The sequence below is a fragment of the Chlorocebus sabaeus genome, chromosome 22, assembly GCF_047675955.1.
Source record: "Chlorocebus sabaeus isolate Y175 chromosome 22, mChlSab1.0.hap1, whole genome shotgun sequence".
In the NCBI taxonomy this organism is placed as follows: domain Eukaryota; kingdom Metazoa; phylum Chordata; class Mammalia; order Primates; family Cercopithecidae; genus Chlorocebus; species Chlorocebus sabaeus.
This window is the reverse complement of record NC_132925.1, coordinates 95,033,705-95,046,023: the sequence shown is the minus strand read 5'-3', so window position 1 is coordinate 95,046,023 and position 12,319 is coordinate 95,033,705. Positions and strand designations below refer to the sequence as shown.

At 39.4% G+C, this 12,319-nt stretch overlaps 1 protein-coding gene across 3 annotated transcripts in view; it reads left to right on the top strand.

Moving 5' to 3' along the window:
* The window catches only part of KIF15 (kinesin family member 15), a 90,909-nt gene that overhangs the window by 7,403 nt on the left and 71,187 nt on the right, over window positions 1–12,319 (top strand). For all 3 annotated transcript variants that reach the window (XM_073010288.1, XM_038004071.2, XM_038004073.2), the window contains exons 2-5: window positions 3,762–3,804; window positions 4,645–4,828; window positions 8,043–8,119; window positions 10,491–10,528. In XM_073010288.1, coding sequence (XP_072866389.1) covers window positions 3,762–3,804; window positions 4,645–4,828; window positions 8,043–8,119; window positions 10,491–10,528 — 342 coding nt within the window. The remainder of the gene's footprint in view (window positions 1–3,761; window positions 3,805–4,644; window positions 4,829–8,042; window positions 8,120–10,490; window positions 10,529–12,319) is intronic.

Genomic DNA, 12,319 nt, shown 5'->3' with positions numbered 1-12,319 from the left:
GCCTTGGCAAAACAACTGGTGTCTTCAGTTGTGTCCTGTTGCAAAGAAAATGGACTCTTATTGCACTGATGCAAACAACTATATTGTCATAAGTTAAGAATACTCACAACTAGTTTCCAAATTCTGGAGAAGCCAGGCAGAGAGGGAGAGAGACAAACACGCTTCAAATTTTGTTCGCAGGAGTATACCTTACTCAATTATTAAAGGCTGTAAAATAGTTCAAAATAGTTTCCTTGACTCTGAAAAACAAAACAAGGATTGGCAATATTCCAAGCAAAAGTCAAAAAGATTACTTCAGTTTTGCATTCATTAAGTCCATCCAGTTAACTCTTGTTTAGCTTGATATTCATGAACATTTCAACTCTTCATGAGTCCTGTTTGTTTTTTCTTTATTCTAATGTCACAATCTCCAAAGTTATCAGAAACCTGCATTTGAGAGCACCTACGAAAGTTCTATGGCTGATTTTAAACCATCTTTTGAAGAGGATGAAAACAAGACAACAATTACCTGTGAATAACAAAATGTCCAGGGTAGTTACAGTCAGAAACAGAATTGACAAATAAATGTGGTTATCTCTGTGGTTTATAATAACATAACAACCTTAATTGTGATTGATAGCATATACTCCTGATGGGGCCCTAAGATAATTTCTGATGGCCTGGGACTCCTTGGAAAAAAACAGAAAAGGCACCACAGATTCCACTTTGATGGTCAGACACCAGAATTTTAGAAATCGCATACAATTTTGGAACATATATTAATACTATTCCCTAAAATATAACCTGAAGAAGATTAAACATTATTTTGGCAATCTCATGTCAGGTAATCTGTTTACCTAGACATGTCAGGTAATCTGTTTACCTCTCTTCTGGATGTGCCAGGGGCCCTCTGTAGCATCCAAAAGCTAGGTGTCAGGAAAGACAATTTTGAAACTGAAGTTTGATTTCGGGAAGCCTGTTGAATATGTTAGAGGTTTAAAACATTTGATTTTTATGAAATAGAATTCCAGATTACCATAAGTTATTTATTTTGCCAAAATGATGGCTCAGAAATTTTAAAAAGCAAAAACCTTTTATGACAACCCTTTACAGATTTAGCTAAAGAGCAGATTGGTGCCTTAAGAGACCCTCGTTGTGCTTTTATTTCAATGCTCAATTTACAGAAAAGCCATATAATACCCTTTTGAATTTAATCAGTATGTTCACACAAGGAATTTTTTTTGCAAGATTAATTTTTATAATCCTTCCACTACTTGTTTAAACATTTAGCTTTATCTTATCTAATTCAAAACAGTCCTTTAACCCTAGGCAAAAATGTACATTTTGATGACATCTGAATTTTACCAATAATTTTTAAGGCTGTTTTTATTTTTCAAAGAATAAAGTCATGTGAACTAAACGGTACCACAGCTCTTCTTTCTTTTAAAAAATATTTGATCTAAGTGCTTATTTTCCTTTAGGCCAATTAATTAGAACTCTTGTTTATAGAGATCACACACACAACACATACATAACTACACAAGCAGAAGAAGATCCAGTAGCTATAAGATTTTCTGTTCAGCAATTTCATAACTGGACAATTAGCCTCTGAGTGGGGCCCTTTAAGAGCAGGGCTAGGAAAACATGTAGTTTCCAGGGCCTAGTAAACAGATATAGCCAGAAGACAAAAACAGATTTTGAGAGGGATCCATCCACCTCTAATTCCTGGGGCTCCAATAGGAAAACAAAGGTCTCTCCCAAAATGGAATCCATGGAGCCTTTTCTGTTTTCCCCAAGGAGTGTCAGGCCATCAGAAATTATCTTAGGGCCCCCATGCATGCATTAAGAGTGGCAAGACAAAATGGAGAAAAAGAATTCAGTTAACTGAGAAAAAACCTTTTCCCGACAAAATAAGATCCAAGAAGAGAAAAACACAAAGGCCTTTTAAATATACTTATAACTTGGATATCCACTTTCAATTAAGCTGAGCGCTTTTTAAGAAAATCCTTTTAAGTCCCTTATTACCCGATATTAAACATGTAAAGTGGCCAGTATTTCTGGCTTCCAAACTTTACCAAAGGTAACCTCCCAAGTGCTCAGAGAAAGGAAAATTCAAGGTGGTTCATGGAGGGGAAGAGAATCAACAAATGGCTAAGGTCACACAGATATCAAACGAGAAAGGACTCATTCCTTAAGCCAGGATTGAACCCAAGCCACCATTGTAAAATGACAGAGGCTAAAACAAAGTACTGGGTACATGGTTACAGGCCACGTTTCCAAGGATGTAAAACAAGATGGAGGCCTGCAGCAAAGTTTGCCATTGACCAGTTTACCGGACTGGTTTGAACAGTGGACCTATGGAGTCCTAGGCCGGCATCCCATCCTAAGGTACCCTTCTTTCTGACAGAGCCATACAGAAAGACATGGAAAGCACACCAGCTTGGCTACAGCCTAAGACCAACCTCACAAATCCTTTTTCATAATTGAAACCTTACAGAGAATATAAACAGTGATAGTTGGGGTCTTGGCCTAGTAAAACATCTTCAACAAAAAAAAAAAAAAAAAAAAAAAAGCCTCTCACATAAAAGTTAATCCCTGGTAAAAAAAGGAAAAAAAGCTTAAATGCAGGGTTTGAAAGATGCCTGAAGGAAGAACCTGTTATTCTTATGTGAATGAGTTTCTGCAACAGGGAGATAAATCTTTAATTGCTGTTTCTTCCCTGGGGCTTGGACCTAGCTGGGCCCCTTGGCTAGGGGAGGGGAAGACTCTGTGGGCATGTGGTGAGGAACCCTAGCCAGCCAGCCAAGTGGGGTCCTTGGGCCATGCACCCCAGCCCCACCTGGGAGGGGAGGGATGCAAGGAGCTGCCACTCACCCATCCATCCTACGCATGAGCCTGCAGCCATTGGATTGGGGGTAGAACACCCCCAGTATTGTAAAAGAAAAGATAGGTGCTATTACAGTCTCAAAAAAAGAAGGAAAATGCCACAGAAAGGCTGGGCTGGGCTGGAATGAGGCCAACATTCCCTACCCTGAGAGCGATGGGGGATAGAAAAGGGCACAGTTTCCTTTACCCTCAGAAGAAGTCCGAGGACAATAAGGCTCAGAAACGAGAGAGAAAAAGACTTTTTTGTTCACATTTTATTCACCTTTACTCATGTCCTTATACAGGCCACCAAAATGATGCAGGATTTTTTGCTCCTTAGCTCAGCTAAAATCCAGGTTCTTGTCACATGACCAGGAAAAATTAGGCACACAGATACATTGAAAGGCGAGGAGAGCAGAATTTATTAAAAGAAAGCTCTCAATGAAAAAAGGAGGTCCTGCCAACAGGCTCCCACCTCACAGATTGAATACCAGGCCACAACACACCAGCTGAAGAGGCCAGGCTTCTCTCCCTGCATAAGGCACCCCATTGTCCCAGTGTGCATGTGGGCCCTTAGTCTGAGCCACTCCGCATTGATTTATTTCCCTTACTGTGCATGTGTTGAGGGATGGAATTTTTCACTGTGGTTGTGTTAGGCAAGCCCCCTGTGCACAATGACCTGGACGGCATTTGGCTGTCTCCTGTCTCTATCACCATGACACTAGGTGTTATAACCAGTAATGGGTTGGGATAGAATGAGAATAGGATTAAGGCCTCAGCTGTGGAGCACCACATTGTTAATGCCAGGGATCTGAGGAGGCTGAATATAGTAGGCAACGCAGGAGCATGTTAGAGAAGAATAGGATTTCCATATTACAATTTAAATGACCTTTAATGACTTTTTATTTTTATTCCAGCTGAGTTACGCAGTGTGACAAATGGTCAGTCTAACCAAACAAGGTAAGAAAAAAAATATTCTTGATGAGCTCCCAAAGGACTAGGGATTGAATATTTTCAAAACAACCATTTAGCTTAGTAAAGAGTACTTATTTCAAAATTTAACTTAGTCCTCAACCAGCTGGAAATGTGAGAAAATCACATATTCCCTTTGCCCTCTCACTTTCCAGGCAAAATAATAGAATCAGTAGCATAATTCTCCTTGGGAATGACTTACTTATTATTGCTAGTAAGAGGGAAATGAGAGACAAGCACTACTTACTCCATGAAATAAACTCACACTCCCTTTGAGTTCAAGTAAAGGGTTGTGAAGGTGCCTGTTGTGAAGTAAATCAGTAAAAGGAATGGGTCATGTGAGACTCTTTAAAAAGAGATAAATTTGGCCGGGTGCAGGGGCTCATGCCAGTAATCCCAGCACTTTGGGAGGCCAAGGTGGACAGATAACTTGAGGTCAAGAGTTCAAGACCAACCTGACCAATATGGTGAAACCCCGTCTCTACTAAAAGTACAAAAATTAGCTGGGTGTGATGGCAGGTCCCTGTAATCCCAGCTACTTGGAAGGCTGAGGCAGGTGAATCACTTGAACCTGGGAGGTGGAGGTTGCAGTGAGCCAAGACCGCACCGTTGCACTCCAGCCTGGGCAACAAGAACAAAACTCTCCATCTCAAAAAACAAACAAACAAAAAAAGAGGTAAATTTGTATGGGGTATGTCTTCGGCTTTGTTGGAGAAACTCATTATAGAAACATTACAGGCAATATGAGACTTGGATCCTTTTTCAGTTTTCTTTCTTCCTCAATAAACTGCACTGCTACTTTTTTTTTTTTTTTTTTTTTGTCTTTAGTAATGAAGGTGATGCTATCAAAGTTTTTGTGCGAATTCGTCCTCCTGCAGAAAGATCTGGGTCAGCTGATGGAGAGCAGAACTTATGCTTATCTGTGCTCTCCTCCACGAGTCTCCGGCTGCACTCCAACCCTGAGCCCAAGACCTTCATGTTTGATCATGTTGCAGATGTGGATACCACTCAGGTAATGATAATTGGAAATTTAACTTTTTTTTCTTTTTTTTTTTTTTGAAATGGAGTCTCACTCTGTCACCAGGCTGGAATGCAGTGGCATGATCTTGGCTTACTGCAACCTCCGCCTCTAGGTTTCAAGCAATTCTCCTGCCTCAGCCTCCCGAGTAGCTAGGACTACAGGTGTGCACCACCATGCCTAGCTAATTTTTGTATTTTTAGTAGAGAAGGGGTTTCACCACGTTGGCCAGGATGGTCTTGATCCCTTGACCTTGTGATCTGCCTACCTTAGCCTCCTAAAGTGCTGGGATTACAGGTGTGAGACACCTTGCCTGGCTGGAAACTTTACTTTTTACCTGGAACAGGTAGGCCTTCATTAGCTCTAAGAATTTCATTTCTTGGTCAGGTGCGGTGGCTCACGCCTGTAATCCCAGCACCTTGGGAGGCCGAGGTGGGCGAATCACGAGGTCAGGAGATTGAGATCATCCTGGCTAACACAGTGAAACTCCGTCTGTACTAAAAATACAGAAAATTAGCTGGGTGTGGTGGTGGGCACCTGTAGTCCCAGCTACTCAGGAGGCTGAGGCAGGAGAATGGCGTGAACCCAGGAGGCGGAGCTTGCAGTGAGCAGAGATTGTACTGCTGCACTCCAGACTGGGCAACAGAGCAAGACTCTGTCTCAAAACAAAACAAAACAAAAAAAAAAGGATTTCTTTTCTGGGTTGGTCTCTTTTTAATTTCATCTGTCTCAAATAAGGAGACTCAAATATTCCATAAATATTTTAAATCTAATTTTATTAAATAGTTTTATCCTTTTTTCATCAAACTTTGTAGCAGAATGACAAAAGCCTCTTTTTTTTTTTTATTCCCACCAAGTGATAGGAAATTATGGGCATAGTGTCACATGCCTGTAATCCCAGCTATTCGGGAGGCTAAGGCAGGAGGATCACTTGAGCCCAGGAGTTTGAGGCTACAGTGAGCTATGATAGTGCCACTGCACTCCAGCCTCGGCAACAGAGCAAGACTCTGTCTCTTTAAAAAAAAAAAAAAAAGATCCGTGATGTTCAGTGTAGTAGCCATTAGTTGTATGTGGCTATTTAGATTTAAACTAATTAAATGAAACTTGAAAGTCAGTTCCTCATACACACTAGTTATATTAAAAGTGTTGCTCGTAGGAGATGCAGAAGTATGTTATCAGAAGAAAGGGAATTTATTATAGTCATTGGGGAATAATTTAATATTTATTAGGCACTTATTTAATATTGATTAATCATTATCATCTTATTCATTTTAATAAAACTGCTTTAATTTTAATAAAAATATTTTAATAAATAAAAAAAAAAAGTGTTGCTCGTGCATCTGAGGCACTGGAGGTTAATGAAGATGCACTTTTTGGAGCCAGTGCATGATTGAGAAATACCGTTGAGGCCGGGCGCGGTGGCTCACGCCTGTAATCCCAGCACTTTGGGAGGCCGAGGCGGGCGGATCACGAGGTCAGGAGATCGAGACCATCCTGGCTAACACGGTGAAACCCCGTCTCTACTAAAAACGCAAAAAATTAGCCGGGCAAGGTGGCGGGCGCCTGTAGTCCCGGCTACCCGGGAGGCTGAGGCAGGAGAATGGCGTGAACCCGGGAGGCGGAGCTTGCAGTGAGCCGAGATTGCGCCACTGCACTCCAGCCTGGGCGACTGAGCCAGACTCCGTCTCAAAAAAAAAAAAAAGAGAAATACCGTTGAACTGCCTAATCTAAGGATTTAGGATTACCATGATGTCAACAAGTGCTTTTCTAATTAACGTCAACTTAATTAAGACCTAGTTAGTGCTATCCAATGGAACTTTCTGCAGTGATGGAAATGTCCTGTATCTGTGCTGTTTGTTACAATGGCCTCTAGCCAAATGTGACTATATAAGTTTAAATTAATTAAATCCAATTTAAAATTCAGTGCGTCAGAGGCACTAGCCACATGTGGCTCCTAAGCACTTTTAATATGGCTAGTATGTATGAGGAACTGACTTTTAAGTTTTGTATACTTAATTTAAATCTAAATACCTACATATAACTAACGGCTACTATACTGAACATCACAGATTTTTTTTTTTTTTTTTTTAAGAGATGGGGTCTTGCTTTATTGCCAAGGCTGGAGTGCACAAGTGATCCTCCTCCTTAGCCTCCCAAGTAGCTGTGATTATAGGTATGTGTCACTATGCTTGGCTAATTTTTTTTTCATTCCAGGATAAATCTCAATTATGCCCAGCTACATTTTAAATTTTTTGTAGAGATGGAGTCTTGCTATGTTCCCCAGGCTGGTCTCGAACTTCTGGCCTCAAGCAGTCCTCCCATCTTGGCCTCCCAAAGTGCTAGGATTGCAGGTGTGAGCCACTGCACGCAGCCCATCACAGATCTTCAGTATTCCCTTATACATGGAGATGTTTTTGGGCCGACGTTTAGGTCTTTGGATCTTCTTTTATGTGGAGCATAGCTGGCCAAGAGATACATAAAATGAGGGCCTTGTGCAGTGGCTCATGCCTGTAGTCCCAGCACTTTGGGAGGTGGAGGTGAGGTCCACCTCACAAGGTGGATCACGAGGTCAGGAGTTTGAGACTAGCCTGATCAACATGGTGAAACCCCGTTTCTACTAAAAATACAAAAATTAGCCAGGCATGGTTGCGCGCACCTGTAGTCCCAGCTACTCAGGAGGCTGAGGCAGGGGAATTGCTTGAACCTTGGAGGTGGAAGTTTCAGTGAGCTGAGATTGCGCCATTGCCCTAAAGGTGACAGAGCGAGACTCCATCTCATAAATAAATAAATAAAAATAAACTGTAGATTTGGGAGTTCTTACATTCTTAATAAGACTGCATCTACTTATAGGTAAAAATGAAAATAAAATGGAGGTATTGACTGTTCAATGCAAACTTACGAGAAAAATCACTGAAGAAGATATACAGCCATTTTTTTATGCTAGTACCAGTACAATATCTACATGCAATATACTATACAAAATTCTGTATAAAGTTGAGTTGTGTGCTTTAAATCTATAGTTGTATAGGAGATTAATAGATGTAATTATGTTTAAAGTTTTATCATCTTAGATAGTTTAGCCTTTTTTTTTGTAGTGGATGTTACCATGTTATTACTAAGCAATTTTTGCTGTTACATTGTAGAATGTAATTTAGGAAAAATGTTTTCATTTTTATGAAATGTTAAACATGTTTGGTTACGTTTGTAGGAGTCTGTATTCTCAACTGTGGCTAAAAGCATTGTGGAGTCTTGCATGAGCGGTTATAACGGTACCATCTTTGCATAGTAAGTTGTTGTCTGTGTCCTTATACATAGTACATGCTTGTATTATTTTCCTGTTGCTGTTGTAACAAATTACCACAGACTTAGTGGCTTAAAACAACACAAATGTATTATCTTACAGTTCTGTAAGTGAAAAGTTCAACTCGGGTCTCTCACGGGCTAAAATCAAGGCGTCAGCAGGGATGCAATTGTTTTGGCAGCTCTGTTCCTTTCTGGAAAATTTGTTTCTTTGCCTTTTTTAGCTTCTAGAGGCCACCCACATTACTTAGCTTACAACCCCCTTTATCTTCAAAACCAACAACATGTAACTCTTTGACTCTTCTTCCTTTGTCACACCTCCCTCTGACAGCAGCTAAAATAGGTTTTCTGATTTTGGGGACTCATATGATTAGATTGGCCCTGCCTGGCTATCAAGGTAGCAGGGATTACACTCGAAGGTAGAGGGGTGTAGTGTAGAGCAGAGTATCTGTCTAACTATATATATAACACTTTTTTGTAAGAAAGGTTTGTCCAGCCAGGCGTGGTGACTCATGCCTGTAATCCTAGCACTTTGGGAGGCTGAGGTGGGCAGGTTACCGGAGTTCAGGAGTTCAAGACCAGCCAGGCCAACATGGTGAGACCCCGTCTCTACTAAAAATACAAAAAAAAAAAAAAAAAATAGCTGGGTGTGGTAGTGCTCACCTGTAGTCCCAGCTTTTCGGGAGCCTGAGGCAGGAATCACTTGAACCCAGGAGGCGGAGGTTGCAGCGAGCCGAGATTGCACCACTGCACTCCAGCCTGGGTAACAGGGTGTGACTCTGTCTCAAAAAAAACAAAACAAAACAAAAAAGAAAGATTTGTGTGTTTTCCACATTTATTTATTCAATTATTTGTATGTTATGGATGTACATTTATTTTATTCTTTAGGTTATAATCCAATACTAAAAATTATTTACCTTGTTGTTTCTGTTGTTCCAGCTTTGCCCAATGGGCCCTCCTTGAAGTTGGTTTTTGTGTCCCTTTGCTATAGCTCACCCTTTTGTTTTTTGAGGACCTTCTTACTTTGTGATGCTACAAGATGCTCTGGGCTCATCTTGTGTTTTCCCTGACCTATGCCTAGAATGAGCCATTTCACCAATGAACCCTAATTCCTTTAATTGGAGCATGGTATTTAGCAACCAAGATCTGGACGCTAGGTGTGTTTGGTTTGTTGCTTCTAGGCCTTCTCAGCAGACAGAGCTAGGTAATACATGGCGGGGTGGGTATACTGTCTGGTTTACTGAGGACAATACCAATTGTCAAGTATTATTAATAGTGTCCTCTTCACTCTCAAGTGCCTGTTTGGACAATAATCTATAGGATTACCCTATTTGTAGGGGACTCAATAATATCCATTTCTCATTCTGAGTTACTAAAGAACTTTTTTCCTCTTTTCTTCCAGAAGAAGGGGGTAAAAAACTATAGCATACTGTTTTCTAGTTTTGGGGGGCATTTAATGAAAAAGTAAATTCAAAATTTTCTATTTTTGCTGTGAATCTAAGCTAAAGTCTTTTGATATCCTGATTGACATCTTTAAAATACAACTTTTTTTTTTTTTTTTTTTAAGATGGGGTCTTGTTATGTTGCCCAGTCCTGGAGTGCAGTGGCTATCCACAGCCGTGATTCTAGTGCACCACAGCCTGGAACTCCTAGGCTCAAGCCGTCTTCCTACTTCAGCCTCCTCAGTAGCTGGAACTGCCTGGCTTCAACTTTTTTACTTTTAGTTTTTTGTTACTCTTGTTTCTGTTAAGTGGGATAACAGGAGATATGACATTGCAGAAAAACCTATAGCATAAGAATTTTTTTATTGCTTTATATTTAAATGAAGAGATTTTAGTATCTTTTAAAGACAAAGAATTTAGGAAAGGAAATGCTGTATTAGTTAGCATAGCAAAAATTGGAAACAAAAATTCATTTGATTCTGGTTAAATAAATTATGGTGCTGCAAGATGCTCCACGATCCCAAACCCATGGAATACAGTGTAGCTATTAAAAATAATGAGGCAGATCTCTATTGCTGACCTAGAAAGGTATCTGAGGTAAAATTAAGGGAAAAACAGGTTGCCAAGCAGTATGAAGAGCATCATCTCAATTTTTGTAAGTAAAGATTAAACGAAAACTCTGATGGCTATGTTTGTGTAATACAGAAGCATTTGCCAATTAATAGTGGTTAGCTCTTTGTAGGGAGATTGGAGAGAAAAGAGGAGGATCATTCACTTTTTATCTAATATAATTTAAAAATGGAAAGAAAATAAGCTAACTTTTTGTGTGAGAAAACTTATACACTAGTATTATAATAGGAGTAGTCTTTTAATTTTATGTGTAAAAATAATATGTAAAACATTATTTTTTACAGTGGACAGACTGGCTCAGGGAAGACGTTTACTATGATGGGTAAGTAAATTAAAGATTAACTTTTGTTGGCTTAATCTACCCTTTCTGTGATAACAGTAACCTACAACATTTTGGGGAAAGGCATAATTTCTATATATGATGTTGGTCTCTTGAAATTAAGGAGATTTCCCTAGGCTTCTGCCAAGTTGTGAGTGTTTTGCTAGCAAAGTCCATGTGTTAATCATGTTTGCAGCTATGTTTCCAGCTCAATGCCTGGCACAGAGTGGTACTAAATAAATAGTTTTTCAGTAGGATTTAATGAATTTGTATATGTTTATACACCTGTATAACTACTAACCAGCTCAAGATTCCTGGTCAGTAACTACCAAACCCGGTCCCCTGGAATGCCTATTACTCTGATTTCTGTCATCATTAATATTGCTTGTTTTTGATCCTCTACAAATAATACTTTATTGTGTATCTTTTGTTTCTGGTCTTCTAGTGTTAAGTTTCTGCGATTCACTCATGTTGTTGCAAGTAGTAGTAGTTTATTTCCATTACTGTATAATATATTATTGTATGAATATACTACACATTTTCCAGTCTACTGTTGATAGACATTTGGATTATTTCAACTTTTCAACCATATGAATAATGTTGCTGTGAACATCTTTTCTTGTGTCTTTTGAAATAATTTGTGTTGGATATGTATCCAGGAAAATTGCTGGATCATAGTATATATGTATATTTAGCTTTAGTAATTCTGCCCAACAGTTTCCCAAAGTGATTATCTCAGTAGTATATGGAAGTTACAATTGCTCCACTTCCTTATATGTACTTGAAATTGTCAATTTAAAACATTTTAGGCATTCTTAAGTATGTATAGTATTATCTTATTGTGTGTTTATTTCTGTTGACAACTGAATACCTTTCATATGTTTATCTGATATATCAATAGCCTCTCTGTTGAAATGCCCATTCAAGCTTTTTTCTCCCATTTGAAAAATTAGCTTGACTTTTTCTTACTTATTTGTAGTTATTCCTTATAAAACAGAGAAGTTAGCCTTTTGTCTATGATATGGATTCCAGATTTTTCTCTAGGTTTTTCATTTGTCTTTTGACTTACTTGAGGTTTTTTTTTTCTATGCTAAAGTTTTATTTTACATGGCTGAATTTTTTTCTTTTCTTTTTCTTCTTCTTTTTTTTATTTTTTTGAGACAGAGCCTCCCCCCGTCGCCTAGGCTAGAGTGCAGTGGTGCAATCTTGGCTCACTGCAACCTCCACCTCCTGGGTTCAAGGCAATTCTCCAGCCTCAGCTTCCCAAGTAGCTGGGATTACAGGCATGCACCACCACACCCGGCTAATTTTTGTATATTTAGTAGAGATGGGGGTCTCACCATGTTGGCCAGGCTGGTCTCCAACTTCCGGCTTCAAGTGCTCTACCTGCCTCGGCCTCCCAAAGTGCTGGGATTACAGGCAGAAGCCACTGCACTTTATCTTCTTTAATTGCTTCTTTATCTTCTTTATCTTCTTTAATTGCTTCTGAATTGTGAGTTGTAGTAAGAAAGGTCTTCCTCTCTCTCTGAGGTTATAACAACAACAACAAATAATTGAATACTTGTACTTACAGTATGCCTGGCACTCTTGAAGACACTGTTGGTTTACTTGAATACAAGGCAGTGTCCTGGCTTTTGTGGACCTTCTGATTTTCAGGCAGGGGGAATACACAGTTAAAAGCAAATACACCTCTAGAAATTATGCCAGAGGTAATAAGTGCTATGAATTAAAATAAAGCAATGTAAAGGGATGGAAAAAAGTAGAGGGTGCTATTTTAGGTGGTGGGTCAGGAAA